Source organism: Mustelus asterias, chromosome 2 (assembly GCF_964213995.1).
Source record: "Mustelus asterias chromosome 2, sMusAst1.hap1.1, whole genome shotgun sequence".
Lineage (NCBI taxonomy): Eukaryota > Metazoa > Chordata > Chondrichthyes > Carcharhiniformes > Triakidae > Mustelus > Mustelus asterias.
This window is the reverse complement of record NC_135802.1, coordinates 143,288,786-143,307,765: the sequence shown is the minus strand read 5'-3', so window position 1 is coordinate 143,307,765 and position 18,980 is coordinate 143,288,786. Positions and strand designations below refer to the sequence as shown.

Below are 18,980 nucleotides of genomic sequence, written 5' to 3'. Positions count from 1 at the left end.
TGCGGTTAGGTTGATTGGCTATGCTAAAATTGCTCTTCGTGTCCTGGGATGTGTAGGTTAGAGGGATTAATGGGTAAATATGTGGGGATATGGGGGTAGGGCCTGGGTGGGATTGTGGTCGGTGCAGACTCGATGGGCCGAATGGCCTCTTTCTGTGCTGTAGGGTTTCTAAGATTTCTAAGATTCAATTGCATGGGTGGCATGGTGGCATAGTGTTTAACACTGCTGCCTCACAGCATCAGGGACCAGGGTTCGATTCCCAGGCTTGGGTCACTGGCTGTGTGGAATTTGTATGTTCTCCCCGTGTCTGTATGGGTTTCCTCCGGGTGCTCCGGTTTCCTCCCACAGCCCAAAGATGTGCAGGTTGGGTGGATTGGCCATGCCCCTTAGTGACGGGGATTAGCAGGGTAAATATGTGTGGTTACGCGGATAGAGCCTAGGTGAAAGTGTTGTCAGTGCAGACTCGATGGGCTGAATGGCCTCTTTCTGCACTAGGGATTCTATGGTTGAGAAATATATGAGAGAGTATTTAGTGTCTCTGTCAGTTCTTCTGAAGTGTTAATGTACCTGAGTTTGTAAACTTGGACAACTCGATGAATTCAGAACAAAGCAGAAAGAATGACCTGTTTCCCGTGCTTAATATCACGCTTAAAGGGTAAACTTTCTGTTCGTAATGGACAGTACCTTTTTTACAGAATTCAGTGTAAGCAGGAAGCCCTAAACTGAAACGAAATTTCATTGCGGATTTGCATCTGAGCTGTAAAACTCCAAGGATAGGCTAACGCCCTTGTAAGGTTTTGGGAACACAATGGGATAGCAACATGAGAGTGACCACTTTGAACCATTGGGGTCACTGGCTCTTGGGTGAAAAATGTTTGGTTGTTGCTTACAATTTCAAAAATAAATGCTCCCACTGCTGGGTTGCCTCGAACATAGTTAGGTTGACAGTAAGGGCCAGATTTTGACCACCGAGGTGGATATTTCAAGTTGGGGAATTTACCAACTCAACCTACAAATATAATGGAAACTTCCCAAGTTTCCAGACCCATCTTGGTAAAAAGTGCCCTGATACACATAGTTGTTGTTTGTAGACTTGGAAAACTTGATGAATTCAGAATAAAGCAGAAGGAATGACCTATTTTCCCTTGGGGGAAAGGATTGGGGTAGGTACGGTAGCAGACTGTCAGTGACCACAAGAGTGGACACATGTTGAGGCAGGCCTTGGTTTTCCGGAACTTCGCCTCAGTTGTGTTAGAAGATTCTAGGCCACCTAGCCCTCACCCCTCACCTCCCTATTCACCCCTCCGTGACTCCATCTACCTTCCATCCCAATGTACGCCAATTTGTGTTCCCAACTACCCCTATGGCCCCGTACCTTCAAACTAACTCAATGCTGACTCAGGCTCCCCCATTCACTCTCCATCGTCCTTCACACAGTCTATGCCAATTCATGACCCTGCCATGTCCACTCACCCAGTATGCACAATGTACGTAACCGATGAGCCATATAATGACAATGGCAAGTGTGCAACTGCTGAGAGAAAAAAATACCCATTCGTAAATCCCCTTTGGAAAAAAAAAGTTCTTCCCACAACCCTGTAAAAGTACAAATCAGCCTGACCATTAAAGTAACAATATCAGAAATTTTAAACACTTCACACCTCTTACTTGTGTCCAACTAACCATTAAGACATTGACAAAAGAGATCACAGAAAGAATAACTTACTATAACCACTTAAAGATGTCAGTCAAGAAAAGTCAACAATTTACTTCATTTGCCAAAACAGAACCCCCAGCTGAGTTAATACTTGAATTGGTCTGGGCTCACAGCCAAGCCTCATTATGCATCCTGAGTCCTCTACACTTCTACTGACTTAAAAACTCTTACATTTCTATCTTTCTTCAGTTCTGATAAAAGATCATTGGCCCGAAACATAGAGCGGAATTTTTCAACTTTTTTTTCTTTAAGTGTTGTCTCTGGTGGAAAAAGTGGAGGGCAACCCGCTGGCCCATTTCCCCGCTGTATTTTTAAACACCTAGTAAAAAAAGGAAGGGGTAAGTCCCAGTCATGTTAGCAGCCTCGGCTCCTGACAAACTGGGCGCCGTTAATAAAGGATGCCCAGATCAAAAATAAATTAAAAAGGAACTCCTTCCCCTCCCCAATGGACACAGAACACCCCCATCAAGGACACAAGGCTCCCCATCCCCGGGAAACACCCTCCAACCCCCCACCCTAAACCTCCCCAATGGAAGCAACTATGACACTGCACCGTGGCACTGCCCAGACAGTTATTGGAATCCTTATTTTCAATTATGTGGGTAAAATGTTCCTTTGGGAGGGGATTTTGTAGTTTATGTCATTCCACATGTGTCACAAAAATATGCCCTCCATCTGAAGCATCCCCCAACCGCCCGGTCTTGAGTGCGATTGACAACAAGTTTTCCCTTCAAGCCTCTTCTAGTCCCTTCAAATCAGTGTTTGCCTTTGCTTGTTTCAGCGAGAAGTTTCAGTGCATCAATGCGCTGGATTCTACTCTTCGTTAGTGGCAATTAACCGTGACCAAGGCTATGGGACAGGCTGAGGACATGGTCTCAGCAGTGGGTGGAGGTCAGAGTAGAAGTTTCTGAAAGATTTTGAAGGTGGAGATGTTGAATTGAGGAATTCCAAAAAAAAACATTGGATCCAGGCAGCTGATAGCTTGCAGATTAACAATAGAAGAAATGATCATAGAACCCATGGCAGTGATGTTAGATGAGTGATAAATGTTGGTCAAGTTTAAAGTTAAAGTTAATTTATTAGTCACAAGTAGGTTTACATTAACACTGCAATGAAGTTACTGTGAAAATCCCCTAGTTGCCACACTCCAGTACCTGTTCAGTTACATTGAGGGAGAATTTAGCATGGCCAATGCACCCAACCAGCACGTCTTTCAGACTGTGGGAGGAAACTGGAGGACCCGGAGGGAACCCACGCAGACACGGGGAGAACGTGCAGACTCCGCACAGACAGTGACCCAAGGCCAGGAATCGAACCCAGTTCCCTGGTGCTGTGAGGCAGCAGTGCTAACCACTATGCCCACTGTGCTGCCTAGAGTGCACCCCTTACCTTGGTGGATGGAGGGTCACTTTTAACACCCATCTTAGAGACCATCTTCAAAAGTACAACACTCCCTTTGTACTGCGCTGAACTGTTCATCTAGAACATTCTCAAATCGCCAAAGTTGGGTCAGAGTTCCTGACTCGGAGGCAAGAGTGGTGTCGCTGAGCCAAAGCTATCATGTAAAACTTCCATTAAAAAACCTTGTTTTCTATCTTCCATTCCTTTGAATTGAGCGCTTCCCTTGCCTGCTTTATTTGTGTGTGCATCAGTAGCTCTCAACATTTAACCATAAAATGCCTTAGGACATACTGAAGATATCATCAGTTCTGTCAGTACTAGAGGTGTGTGTGAAGACCAGCAAGTTGGATCCTGGTTCACCAGCTCATCATGTTATTTTCTGGTTGGCCAAAGTGCTCTCCTATTAACAATACACGAGTGTCCCATTGACAGACATTTTGGTGGTTAACAGAGAACTGAAGGGTGCATCCATTGTGAGTGCATCCATTGGAATGATGCCAAAGGGCAGCCCCAACTTTCATGGATGTTAAACATTTTTGCTTTCCCGGCTAAGTTACTTCTTGATTCCCTCTTCTCATGGTCAGCAATGAAGTGGAAGTTAGGAGGAAAGAAGCTCAAGAAGTTGCAAGCTAGGGTGAAAGAATTGTGGATTCTGCTTTGTTTATCACCTGGGTCGAAGACTTATCCGATCTGCAACCTCCCATTGAAAAAAGTGAAGGGAGGACCAGATCTAGAATACCTTGTTCCGGATCCTCCGACCCAGACTTCAGAGTGGGAACACTGTATCCCTGATTTCCACAGCCCAGATTCCAGAACTGGGCTGGTCTCTCATTGTGTCCTTTTGATGCTGTTTCCTTGTTGGGAATGCAGGATTAGTGAATTTACCCAATTGTGGACATTTTTCTGTGCTTACAGTGTACAGCGTGCCTGACCACAGAAGGATAGGTAACTACTGATGGCAGCATCAATTACTGGGATCCCTTTGTAAGAAGTCTTTCCAGCTTAATTTAAAAAGTTATGGTAAGGGGGTTAGATTGGAGACTGTAATATATCAGACAAATATATTTTCTTTTGTCATCAAGAAAAGTAGATACCTTTTCTTTGAGTCCTGTATTGAACATTGTACTCTGTGTTAAATGAGGGGAAGGGCGTTCACTTAATTAGTACAATGGCGGTTAATAGAAACCACATAACACCATCCTATTTCATTTTGCTCTTTTTATATTTTCAGGATCTTCCCATGGTAGTGAACGCTCTCCTATATCGTCACCGGTTGCCAATCACAGTTCCCCCGCCGGTACACCCAAACGGCCCCCAGGAACAATAATAGTTCCGCCTGGAAGTCAGACTGCGGCAAATACTCCACCTGTCGTTACAATTGCTCCAACACAAACAGTCAATGGACTCTGGAGGGGTGACAGCAGACAGGTAGGATAAAGAAAACAAACAAATCAGTTGCGTCCGAATTTGCTTAGTGAGCGTAAATTAATTTTGTTCTATGGTTTGCTGTGTAGGAACTCCTCACATTATCGTAATATGCTACATAAGCCAGCAAATCACAGTGGGTGATGTGTTGTGTGCACATGCTCGTCTTGAATTCCCCTTTTAGGTATTGTAACACAGTCATTAACCCATTTAAAATAAGTGTGTTAACATCTGCGTTTGACACGCAAGCATTTGTACTATAGTAATTGCTAGATTTTGACTCCTGGATTCCCGGTTCTTGAAAGTAAAGCTATCTACATTTAGGTGAAAATTAGACTTTATGCAGGTGATTTTTTATTTTATTTTGCTTTTTCATTTTAATGAGCAAAACGTCACAGGACAGATTTTCCTGCAGGTTTAGTGACGAGTGGGAGCGGAGATTCCAGCAGCAGGCAAAAAGTCGGTAAAAGTAGTTTGCGATTTTGCCAATGGCGGGTTAATGGCAGGTCTCACTGCCCAGTGGTGTGAACAGCATTTGCATTCATAGAATCATAGGAACCCTACAGTACAGAATGAGGCCATTCGGGCCATCGAGCTTGCATCGACAACAACCCCACCCAGGCCCTATCCCGTAACCCTATGTATTTACTCTACTAATCCCCCTGACACTATTGGTCAATTTAGCATGGCCAGTCCACCTATTACAATTCATTACCATCTCCTGAATGTTCATCAGAACAGTTGCTCACCAGAATCCCGCAATGACTTCCAATCTTGTGTCAAGTCAGCTGGAAATTACGTTGGCCTCAAACTCATTTGAAAAGGATGGGGGTGCGGGGGGGGGGGGGGGGAGCATGTCAGACCACAGTTCACCTGTGAGCTCAAGCTGAGTGCAACATACTGAGCCATAGTGCAGGCCAGTCTTCTTGCATTGAACACCACACTGCTGGAGCTGTCGTGTTGGTTGCCTCCTGCTCTTTGCCTATGTGGTCCATAAGGACACCACTGTGCAGTGATACTCAGGCAAAACTCCCCTTTCAGGTAAAATTCCAGCCACTGTCTCTGGGCTGGGTCAAGGGATATGGTCAAGGGGAGACAGAACATGAGCAAGAGGGTCGGGAGGAGAAACCCAGACAACAGAGGCAAACCGCCAAACCTAGAGTGTACCATGAAAGAGCCTCCTATCTATACAGTTGAAAGCGGGACTCCCCCACCAGTAGCTTTGAAGGTGGCCCCCCATGTTTAATCCTTTTCTTCTGGGTCTTTCCAGTGATCAACAGAGGACCTGTGCAGCATCTCACAGTTTGCAACACATCAATGCGTAAAGAGGTCACCAATGCCATTTACAGGAAGGCCCATCACGATGTCAGGTTCATTCTGGATGACAATAGCCAGGCTCAAAGATTCATGGCTTTGCCGCCTTCTCAGGTTTCCCAAGAGAAGGTTCAACTGGCGTATTCCTGGGATGAGGGGCTTGACTTATGAAGAAAGGGTGGGCAAGTTGGGTCTGTGCCATTGGAGCTCAGAAGAGTTGAGAGGTGATCATATTGAAATATATAAGATGAGGGAACTTGACAGGGTGAATACCAGCAGGGTGTTTCCACTTGTGGGAGTGATTTGAACAAGGGAGCACAGTTTAAGATTAAGAGGTCTACTGTTTAAGATGGAGATGAGAATTATTTTCTTTCAATGGATCATCAGTATGTGAAATTCTCTCCCCCAGAAAGCAGTGGGGGCTGGGTCATTGAATTTAGGGAGTCAAGGGTTATGGGGGAGGTGGGATGGGGGGCAAATGGGAAAGAGGAATTGAGACCACAGCCAGATTTTATTGAATGGTGGTGCAGGCTGGAGGGGCTGAATGGCCTTACTCCTGCTCCAAAGTCCTATTCTCCTATATCTTCCTAGGGAGGGAAAAAGGGAGGGTGAAAACACATACACACACATGAAAGAGGATGCAAACAGGCTTAATAGTGCCTAAATGGAAAATGCGATATGTATTCATTGACTGAAGTAATATTAAGGTGGGATAAGCACAAAAAAAGAAACGTAGGATATTTAAGAGGTGCTGAAAATAAGGGAATAGCTGAGGCAGTGGGGGTGAGGCAGGTCTGGAGGGGCAACAAGAAAAGCTGGCGAAGTGACTTAAGTCGATGTCTGAATTGATTAAAGTCAATATGAACGTCAGAAGGCTGCCTTATTGCTAATAGAAAATGTCCTGTTCCTCAAGTTTTCATTGGAAGAGAATCGAAGGATGAGGACTGACAGGTCAGACCTGGGAGTGAAATTGTAGAGGCAATTGAAAACCAAGTTGTTTGGCGAAACAGTTCTTCCATTGTTGTTGCTTTACAGTTTGTTCCAAAAAAAACCCACTAATTGTCCCTTTGACATAATTTTCCTAATATTGAGCATTGCTGTGTGCTGGCCTATACGGGATGTATACACTGGAAACTGAAGGGACAACCTCTTCTGTTTCCTAGACGGGTCTAAAATTCCACTAACCACTGAATGATTACTGAGCAACAGGAACCACGAGTGAATTTCAAAGACTTTGCTTCTTACTTGAAATTCATAGCTGGAAACACAATCAGTAAGAAGGTGAACTTTGGCCACATCATGGGTTGTCTGTGGTTTATAACTTATGGTCTCAACTAATCTAGGGAATTCTAATTTTTCCCAGCGGAATACCTGTCAGATACAAGTGGCGGTGCTGACAATTCTAACAGTCAGGAGGAAGGTATTCGAGAGTGCGCACATTAACTAAAAGGAAATCTCCAATTTTAATCACAGTGGAGTGTTTATGTTGACCCTAAGCTAAGTACATCATGTGTTTGAAATAATGTCTAATAAAAATCTTTAAATTACCCTTCCATTTTTTTTTCTGCACAAGGCGAGAGGTGAGAGATTCAAAGGGGTCCAGAGAGGCAATTTCTTTCACACGGACGGTGGCGAGTGTATGGTACGAGCTGCCAGAGGTAGTAGTAGAGGCGGGTACAATTTTGTCTTTTAAAAAGCATTTAGACAGTTACATGGGTAAGATTGGTATAGAGGGATATGGGCCAAACGCGGGCAATTGGGACTAACTTCATGGATAAAAACTGGGCGGCATGGACAAGTTGGGCCAAAGGGCTTGTTTCCATGCTGTAAACTTCTATGACTCTATAAGGTCTGTGTGGTATTTTTATACTGCTCTGCGCCCACGCTATTTAGCAGAAACATTGGGCTCTACACTTGTAAAAGCTAACCGTTTACTGTCAAAGAAGTTGTTTGTCAACGATTAAGACCTTTCACACTGTTTATAAAAAAGGAGGTCTTGTGGTAGATCCCTGTCTCTGAGCCAGAAGCTCCAGGCTCGAGTCCCACCCCAGGACTTGATGGCCAAGGAAGGTGCATTGATAATGCAGGCTGAGTATCAACCTGCAAAATACTTCCAACACATGCCAATGGCAGGCAGTAGGAGAGAGAGAGATTCCTTGTTAGCCAGGCTTGATGCAGAGTGGCCCCCTCAATTTATAAGCCTCTGGCGACAGGCTAGCAACCTGTTCCAGGAAAAAAAAGCTAGCCATGGAAACAAATGAAAGTTGATCTTGTGTGCCAATATCATAGAATCCCTGCAGTGCAGAAGAGACCATTCGGCCCATCGAATCTGCACCGACTCTCCGACAGAGCATCTTACTCAGGCCCAACATCCCGCCCTATCCCCTAACCCCACACATTTCCAAGATTAATCCCCCTACCCTCCACATCGTTGGACACTAAGGGGCAGTTTAGCATGGCCAATCCACCTAACCCGCACATCCTTCGGATTGTAGGAGGAAACTGGCGCACCCAGAGGAATCCCACGCAGACACGGGGAACGTACAGACTCTGCATAGACAGTGACCCAAGGCCGGAATTGAACCCGGGTCCCTGGGGGCAGCAGTGCTAACCATTTTGCCACCCCAACCACTGTGCCACCGTGCCGGTGTGGGAAGAACACCATTAAAACAGATACTTAGACTGAAGTGGGCAAGCCCTAACACTGATGATTTTAGCCAGCAACTATCTTTTTTATTTTTTCATTCGCAGGATGTGGGCAGTCCTGGTAATGCCAGTATTTGTTGCCTATACATCATTGCACTTGAGTAGGTAGGTGGTGGTGAGTTGCCTTCCTGAAGCGTTGCAGTCTGTGTGATGGAGGTGCTCCCACTGTGCTGTTAGGAAGGGACTTCCAGAGTTTTAACTCAGCAACAAAGAAGGAAATAGTTTCAAGTTGGTAAAGTGTGTCACTTGGAAGTGGTTGTGTTCCCCTGCACCTCCTGCCATTGACCTTTCAGGCAGTAGAGGTCACGGAAGTGCTGCCAAAAAAGCCTTGGCAAGACACTGCAGTGCATGCTGTAGATGGTACATCCTATAACCATTTCACAATGGTGGCAGAGGGAATGAATACTTAAGGTGGCATGGTGGATAAGGTGCCAGTCAAACAGGCTGCATGGTCCTGGATTATATTGATGATTTTGAGTGCTATGCAAGTACTGTACAGGAATTCATCTTGTTTACTACATTTACCTGGGTAACCTGACAGTCAAACCTATGGAAATGCAATGCATCTTGAAACAGTAACCTCCACATTATAGTGTTCAAATTCACATCTACATAACTGAAATTATCAATTTCTTTGCAGATAACAGTAAGTACTGTTAGGTTCACTGTTAATTCAAGCCCATTTTATATATATATAAGTATCTGACTCAAGTATGCCATAGTTCATAAATCACATTTCAAAATGTCAGAAGTAAGCACATTTTGGCTACTGAGTTTATTGGATTGAACGTATCATGCCATTAGAATCTTAACCTGCCAATACAACTTTCACCTACATAGATCGAGGAATTCCACTCCTCCTATAAGTCTTCACCTTTTTTTCTGCCCTTATCATTATCCCTTTGGCTAAAAGGGATCAAGGGATATAGGGGAAGGGAGGATCAGGATATTGAATTTGATGATCAGCCATGATCATAATGAATAGCAGACCAAGCTCGAAGGGCCGAATGGCCTATGCCTGCTTCTAGTTTCTATGTTTCTGCTTTGTCCAGTAGTACGTGTTTCTGCTCAGTCCAGTATTTGCGTTTCTGCTCAGTCCAGTAGTACGCATTTTTGCTCAGCCAATTTGTACATGTTTCTGCTCAGTCCAGTATTTGCGTTTCTGCTCAGTCCAGTAGTACGCATTTTTGCTCAGCCAATTTGTACATGTTTCTGCTCAGTCCATTAGTACACGTTTCTGCTCGGTTCAGAAGTACATGTTTCTGCTCAGTCCAATAGTACACATTTCTGTTTGGTCCAGTAGTATGTGTTTCTATTCAGTAGTACACGTTTCTGTTCAGTCCAATAGTACACATTTCTGCTCAGTCCAAGAGTACGTGTTTCTGCACGATTCAGTAGTACACATTTCTGCTCGGTCCAGTAGTACACATTTCTGCTCGGTCCATTAGTACACATTTCTGCTCAGTCCATTAGTACACATTTCTGTTCGGTCCAGTAGTACACATTTCTGCTCAGTCCAATAGTACACGTTTCTGTTCGGTCCAGTAGTATGTGTTTCTACTCAGTAGTACGTGCTTCTGCTCAGTCCAGTAGTACACATTTATGCTCAGTCCAATAGTACACGTTTCTGTTCGGTCCAGTAGTATGTATTTCTACTTAGTAGTACGTGCTTCTGCTCAGTCCAGTAGTACACGTTTCTGCTCAGTCCAGATTTTGCTTTTCTGTTCAGTCCAGTAGTACGCATTTCTGCTCGGTCTAGTAATTCTAGATTTTTCTATTTAGTCGCTGGTACCTTATAATACCCCAGTCCCATGAAAACTGAATCTCTTGGTTGGTAAGAAATGAAATGGAACTTCCTAACAATGATTGAATTTGGTTCCTTGTCATACATTAAAGTGCTTAAATATCCATGTCCATTGGCCATCGGTGTCAAAGAACACTGTATGCTGGGAGTTAAGCCAAAACCTCTGTTAAGATAATTGGACAATGGCCAATATGGAAAACCACGCTCATTGTAATTATAGATAGGCAGCAGAATTAAAATCAAAACTAAATGTGAATGTATATTCCTGAGACACTGGGTATTGATGGAATGCAATGTATTTTTAACCAACACCAGCTGAAATTCAAGGTTAATTAGGGTCAACAGTCTTACTTCCTGCAGTTCAAAGTTTCCTTTCATCAGCCACTTGAGAGTTGGCGTTCCAGTGATACAAAAGGACTGGAGATTCACATTAGTGGAACTCAAAGGTGAGCCACACATGAATGCCAAGGCTTTCAAAAAATTCAAGCAGATAATGCCACATTCGCTCCTAACTTCCTAAAGATGTGGAATGGGGTTCTTCAGCTAGATTTCACACTAAAGCCTTGGAGATATCAATGCTAACCAAGCATAAAGCCATCTTTATTGTCAATAACAACCAAAAATGAAGGCAGGCACAACTCATAAATAGGACTCATTGCACTCAGATGAGGAAAAAAATAACTTGGATGGAGGTCACCTTGAGTTATCCTTGTTGCCAATGTGGTTTTATAGGCGCATGTGTGGTATTTGTGTTTGCGGGACATCTAGTCTCCTGGAAAATGCTGACGATTCTCTAAAAATGTTTAACGTGTTGATTCAAAGATAAGGGCTGGAATTTTCCAGCCCTTCACGCTGGCAGGGTTTTCCAGTCCAGCTGATGTGAATGAAGATTTCACTGACTCCCTGCCGCGAGGGGGTAACCGTGCAGACTGAGACTGATTTATTTTTAAACCTCCACTTAAAGTAAAATTAAAGTTTATTTATTAGTGTCACAAGTAGGCTTTACATTAACATTGCAGTGGAGTTACTGTGAAAATCCGTAGTCGCCACACTCCGGCACCTGTTCAGGTACAGTGAGGGAGAATTTAGCATGGCTGATGTACCTAACCAGCACATCTTTCAGACTGTGGGAGAAAACTGGAGCACCCGGAGGAAACCCACGAATTGCCCGCCCCCGAATTGCCCGCCCCCGAATTGCCCCGCCCCCGAATTGCCCCGCCCCCGAATTGCCCCGCCCCCGAATCCCACTCTAATCACCCCCCCACTCACTCTCTCTCAGGAACTCACCGCCAAAGCCCTCTGAGCCACTCCCAATCCTTCTCAACCCGCTGCCCTCAATCTCCACTAATTCTCCACTAATTTACATTAACATTGCAGTGGAGTTACTGTGAAAATCCGTAGTCGCCACACTCCGGCACCTGTTCAGGTACAGTGAGGGAGAATTTAGCATGGCTGATGTACCTAACCAGCACATCTTTCAGACTGTGGGAGAAAACTGGAGCACCCGGAGGAAACCCACGCAGACACGGGGAGAATGCGCACACTCCGCACAGACAGTCACCCAAGGTCGGAATTGAACCAGGGTCCTTGGCACTGTGAGGCAGCAGTGCCAACCATTTCCAGAAGGTTCTGTATGCAAATCCCATTCCTGAGACTTGAGCACCAAATCCTGACTCAATACTTCAGTTCAGTCCTGAAGGAGGACTGTTTTGCCAGAGAGACTATCTTTCCAATGAGATGTAAAACTAAGGCCCCACCTTCCTCCTCAGATGGAGGTGAAAGATCCCATATTTCAAAGAAGAACAGGGGAGGTCGCCCCACATTCCTGATCAATATTTGTCCCCCAACCATCGTCATTAAAACAGATGGTATTGTCATTTATTTCAGTGCTTTTTGTGGGACCAGACTATCTGCAAATTGTTTCCAACATTACAACAGTGACGATAACAGTGACAAGGATGGCACGGTAGCACAGTGGTTAGCACTGCTGCTTCACAGCTCCAGGGACCTGGGTTTGATTCCCGGCTCGGGTCACTGTCTGTGTGGAGTTTGCACATTCTCCTCGTGTCTGCGTGGGTTTTCTCCGGGTGCTCCGGTTTCCTCCCACAGTCCAAAGATGTGCGGTTTAGGTTGATTGGCCATGCTAAAAAAAAATTGCCCTTAATGTCCTGAGATGTGTAGGTTAGAGGGATTAGTGGGTAAATATGTAAGGATATGGGGGTAGGGCCTGGGTGGGATTGTGGTCGGTGCAGACTCGATGGGCCGAATGGCCTCTTTCTGTACTGTAGGGTTTCTATGATTTCTATGATAATGGAAAACGTCATTGGCTCTGAAAAGCTTTGCTACATCCTGAGGTCCTAAAAGTCTCTATTTGAATACAACTGCATTCCCCTTTCCTTCTTATTTGAGTTACTCCCTTATTAGCAGAAGTGATCATCCTCAAGGTTTTAGAAATTCATGTGTCATTCCAAGCTTCAAGGGCACGAGCACATCGCAAGCAAACGCGCAAAGTAAATAAGTTTAAGTTTATATCATATTTGCGTTTGAAAGTTACTATTGAATCTGTTTCTACCTCCCTTCCAGGCAGTGCTTTGTAGATTATTACACCTCTGCGTGAAATGAATTGTCATCTGCCCCTGGTTCTGCTGCTAATTATTTTAAACTCCACATGTTGTTCCACATCTGTACGCCACAGTTGTGCGTTGCCCATCATCGAATATATTTAAGACTGATATGAATGGATTTATTTCATTTTATTTATTTATTAGTGTCACAAGTAGGCTTACATTAACACTGCAATGAAGTTACTGTGAAAATCCCCTAGTCGCCACAAATAAAAACAAAATACTGCGGATGCCAGAATCTGAAACAAAAACAGAAAATGCTGGAAAATCTCAGCAGGTCTGAAAGCATCTGTGGAGAGAGAATAGAGCCAATGTTTCGAGTCTGGATGACCCTTCGTCAGAGCTAGAATTTGTAGCATTGTCCAAACACTTGTCGAGTTGCACTCAAACCGAGCTTAACATGGATCTTTATCATGTGGTGACTAAATAATTATTTTATGACCATATTGCAGGGGAGTGTTGTGACAAAAACAAAGGATTAGATTAACAAAGTGGGCCTGGAGTTAGTGGGATGATTTTATCAAGACTGAATGATTAGAGTATATAATTGGAAAGCAATGTGCAAATAAAAGGAATAACAACATGTAAAACCAGCCAAAAGTAAAAACTGAAAGGAAGTTGGGCTTAGAAGCGACAATTCACAGTTAAAATGCAAAGTTGTCTTGTGTTGAGAACATTTCATCAATGAATACTACACATCCAAATTCTACCATGATGTAATTCTGCAGGTTCTCCGTAATTTCATTACCATTATTCATTTAAATAGTTTCCAAAAACATTCACTGCAGGAAAAACTGCGGCAGGTTTGAAGAACAAAGACCAAAGAAAGGTCCAGCACAGGAACAGGCCCTTCGGCCCTCCAAGCCCATGCCAGTCATGATGCCCAAACTAAATGAAAAAAAACCTTCTACCCTTATTCGGTCCATATCCCTCTATTCCCTCCCTATTCATGTACCCATTCAGATATCTCTTAAATGTTGCTAATGTGCCTGCTTCCACCATCTCCTCTGGCAGCGTGTTCCAGGCACCCACCACTCTCTGCGTGAAAAACTTCCCCCGCACATCTCCCTTAAACTTTCCCCCCTCTCACCCTGAGCCTGTGTCCCCTTGTAATTGACACTACCACCCTGGGAAAAAGCCGCTTGACTATCCACCCTGTCTATGCCTCTCATAATTTTGTAGACCTCTATCAGGTCTCCCCTCAGTCTCCATCTTTCCAGTGAAAACAGACTTAGTTTATTCAACCTCTCCTCATAGCCAACACCATCAAGATCGGGCAACATCCTGGTGAACCTTCTCTGCACTCTCTCCAAAGCTTCCACATCCTTCTGGTCGTGTGGCTACCAGAACGGAGTTTGTGACAAAATCAGGCTTTCCCTCAATAGTAAGTGCAATGACTCTAAGGTACTTATCTGAGATGTCATTCTGTGAGGTATGGAATGAGATCGATGTTAGTGCCAATGCGCATTGAATTATTTGTCATGTCACAACATGTCCAGAGCGTCGTAAGGAAGCCCTAACATGCAGTGATTTACATCTCATTATAATCTGTTTAAAATCTGCATGCAAAGGAAGGAGCAAGCCCCAATATAGTCATTTACAGATAATTACATCCTGTCACATTGACTTGGGGCAATAGTGTTAATTATGCGAGAGTGATTCAGCCATTTGTGACACACCTCTCTCGATTTCTATTTCCATGGTAAAATGGATGACCGAATCAATATTGCCCATTTGACATAACCCCCAAAAGACAACGTGGCCTTTTATTTGCATAGAAAAATGTGAACAGGGGGTCTCCTGGCCATCCAAAGTGAAAGAAATGCCCCAGAATTTTCAATGAGGCTAATAATGCTCATTGTTAAAATGAAGAAATCTGACAGCAATTGCTGGAGTGCTCACATGCAGTTAAACTGCAGAATACATAAGTTATTGTCAGAGATACCCAGCTCCTCCATTGGACACAGATCTAAAAATGGTTGAACATGTCAGGGCTGGTACATTGAGGTGTGAGTGTTGGTACAATCTCCATACAGCTGATAACTTTTTTTAAAAAAGAGATTCAAACTTCTAGTTACTAACTGAAAGTTAATAAATAACTTTTAGAATAAAAAATAACATGACAATATTTCATGTTTTTAGACTTTTACTGTAACAAATGATTAAATACACTTTTGACTCAACACTATCTTTTTCTTAGACAATAATACTTTCAATTACAGAAAGGAATGTTCCCTATATATTTTATATATATATATTTAAACCCACTGCATTCTCCAAGGAGTTACAGTCACTTTAGCAAACAGTCCACAGTTTTGCCCAGCTTCTAATGGGTTTCTGCATCCCCGTTTCACCCAATGGAAACATCGAGTGACTGTCTCCAGGTGCTTTCCTTGGTTTTTGGAGAGTTCCTTCACTCATCCCAAATTTAATGACACAGTCCAAAAACAATAGTCTTACAAACCTCTCCCTCTCCAGAATGAAAAGTCATCATCAGTGATGAGTTTTGATGAGCATAATGCAAAATATAACAACTCATAACATTCTAAATACTTTAGCAGCTCATTTCACCACTTACAATTAACCTACTATATACAGTAGAAGTAACATTCTCCCCCGTGCTGTCCCACTGTCCATTCAACAATCCATTTTGACAGCATAGCAATGTTTAATCTGTATCAATCAAATATATGGAATAGTTAAGGATTAAAGTCCTTTTATGGCGATTCTTAAAGTGCTTTCTCGCAAAGGGCAACATGGTTTTGTTGCTGATGACGATGTCCACAGACATCACTGATCTCCTGTAGAGGGCACCCTTCTGGAAAAGACACAAGAATCAAAATCACGACATGGCCACTGACTGAGGATAATGCTGCTGATGTGGTGGACATGAACCTCCAGAAGTCATTTGATAAGGTGCCACACAACAGACTTGTGGACAAAGTTACAGCTCATGGAATAAAAGGGACTGTAGCAACGTGGATATGAAATTGGCCGAGTGACAGGAACCACGTGGTTAATGGATGGTTTGCGGTCTGGAGGAAGGTTTGTAGTCGAGATTCTCAGGGGTCAGTGTCGGGACTCTTGCCCTTGCTGGTGACCTTGGTCTTGGTGCACAGACCCCAATTTCAAATTTGCAGATGACACAAAACTTGAAAACATTGTGAACCGCGAGGAGGATAATGTGGAACTTCAAAAGAACACAGACGGGAAGTGACCATAAGACCATAAGAAATAGGAACAGGAGTTGGCAATTCAGCCCTTTGAGCCTGCTGCACCATTTAATAAGAGCATGGCTGATGTAACTCAAAATTTACTTTCCTGCCTTATCTCTGTAACCCTTAGTTCCCCTGCTGATTAAAAACCTATCGATCTCAACCTTGAAAACATTCAAGGCCTTGGCCTCCACAACTTCCTGGGGCAAAGAATTCCAAAGATTCACCACTGTCTGAGAGAAAAAATTCTTCCTCGAATCTGACTTAAATGAGCACCTATTTATTCTGCAACTATGCCCTCTGGTCCAACACTCTCCCATGAGTGGAAACGTCATCACAATGTTTACCCTATCTAACCCCCTCAATCATATTGCCTCTAATTCTTCTGAACTCCCAAGGAGTACAGCCCTAACCTGTTTGATCTTTCCTCGTATGGTAGTCCCTCTTTACCCGGGATCATCCTAGTAAACCTCCTCTGCACTGCCTCCAATGATAATATATTTATCCCTAAATCATAGAATCCCTACAGTGCAGAACAAGGCCATTCGGCACATCAAGTCTGCACCAACCACAATCCCACTCGAGCTCTATTCTCACAACCTTACATATTTACCCTGCCAATCCCCCTGACACCAGGGTCAACTTAGCATGGCCAATCAACCTAACCCGCACATCTTTGGACTGTAAGAGGAAACCAGAGCACCCGGAGGAAATCCACGCAGACAGTGACCCGAGGAATTGAACCCGGGTGCTTGGCACTGTGAGGCAGCAGTGCTAACCACTCTGATACCATGCCACCCATAAGGGGACCAAAACTGTACACGGTATTCTAAATGTTACCTCACTAGTACCTTATACAGTGACAGATTAAATTAATTGTAGAGAAGGGCGAAGTGATTTATTTTGGTAGGAACAATGTGGAGAGACAATATAAAATGAAGAATACAATTCAGAAGAGGGTGCAGGAGCAGATGCTATGGATGTGTATGTGAATAAATCATTAAAGGTGGTAGGACAGGTTGAGAGAGTGGTTGAATGAAGCATACAACCTTCTAGGCTTTATTAATAGGAGTATGGAGTATAAAAACAAGGAAGTCATGTTCAACTTGGATAAAACACTAGTTCGGTCTCAACTGAATTGTTATGTAGTTCTGGGCACAGCACTTTTGGAAAGTTGTGAAGGCATTAGAGAGAATGCAGAAAAGATTCACAAGAATGGCCCCAGGGATGAAGAACAACAGTTATTGTAGATTGAGTGGAAACATTGGGACTGTTTTTCTTGAAGAAGAGAAAGTTGAAAGGAGATTTGCTGGAGCTTTTCAGAATCATGAAGGGTTGGACAGAGTAGATAGGGAAAAAATGAAGGATTGAGAACAGGAGGGCACAGATTGCATAGATTTAAGGTAATTGCAAAACACGTAAGGGGAAATCTTTTCCAGGCAGTGGGTGGTTAGGATCTGGAATTTACCTTTACCTTGGTCAATCCCCCTAACCTATATATCTTTGGACATTAAGGGGCAATTTAGCATGGCCAATGCACCTAACCAGCACATCTTTGGAGTGGAGGAAACTGGAGCACTGGGAGGAAACCCACGCAGACACGGGGAAAGTGCAGACTCTGCACAGACAGTGATCCAAGGCTGGAATCGAACCCGGGTCCTTAGCGCTGTGAGGCAGCAGTGCTAACCACTGTGCCACACGAATACACTGCCTGAGGGTGTGATGTAGGCAGAGATCCAATCAAGGCATTCAGGAAGGAATTGGATTGTTATGTGAAAAGGAAGAATGTGCAGGGCTACAGGGAGAAGGCAGAATAATTGCTTGGTAAATTGCTCCAATGGAGAACCAGCACAAGTACGACAGGCCAAATGGCCTCCTTCTGTAATTCTGTGACAAGCCCATGAAAATCCTGTAGACAACAAGGTGAATAGAGACAGCTGCTGAGAGACATAACACTTACCTCACCCCTGGCTTCTTTCTCACAATGAATGACTCAGCTTTAGAAATTGCATTTGGGTATTTCCAATGGACCCCATTTTGCATAAATATATGTGACATTTCCACTTGAGCCACAGGCATTAATAAAACCAGTGGTGTTATGATAGCCACCGGGTGGGAATTGCACATTGAGTATGCTGTTTCCAATTTAAGTCCCATTCTGCCTGGTTTCTCTGGACAGAATGAGTCAGAATTCCCCCTCCTACCTCTGTATATCATCACTCCATCTTGCTGATTCCTTTTTAATGTAAGTTGGGTCAATGCATGGCACCCACTGGGATCAATGTCATTGATCCCGACATCTGCTAAGATTGAGTGCAGACTTGAATTTATGGCGTTCATGTCCTTGTGTGTTTTTGTAACTGAGTGGGCAATACGGGTTTTATAGAAGTGCGTGGTCAAGACAAAACTTCATTCGTCCAATTTCATAAGTTGCTTTCCATAAAATAAACCAGCTACCATAGTGCAATGACTGGATGCCAAAGCCATGAATTTGATGCTCCCCTGGTGGAACAGACAAAGGTGGTGGTAGAATAGAATTTATTATCCCCCCCTTCTATTCAGTCAAGCTCCCTGAGCACAAATAGTGCCTGTGTAAAATGCATTTACGGCATTTTTATGTGAAACTGTCTTCATGGTTTTAAATGTGGCACTAAACTGGATTTATAGCATTACACACTGTGACACAGTGTATGGCATTAATCTACTTTTTGTTGCACTGTGCACACAACTAAACTGAATTTGTGGCACTCTTTTTGGGGCTAATGCAGTTTTCC

General features: G+C 43.7%; 1 protein-coding gene across 1 annotated transcript in view; it reads left to right on the top strand.

Annotated features, from left to right (window-relative positions):
• LOC144511904 (genetic suppressor element 1-like) overlaps window positions 1-18,980 on the top strand; it is a 289,811-nt gene that overhangs the window by 208,439 nt on the left and 62,392 nt on the right. The window contains exon 3 of the mRNA XM_078242351.1: window positions 4,350-4,546. Within this exon, the coding sequence (XP_078098477.1) occupies window positions 4,350-4,546 (197 nt within the window). The remainder of the gene's footprint in view (window positions 1-4,349; window positions 4,547-18,980) is intronic.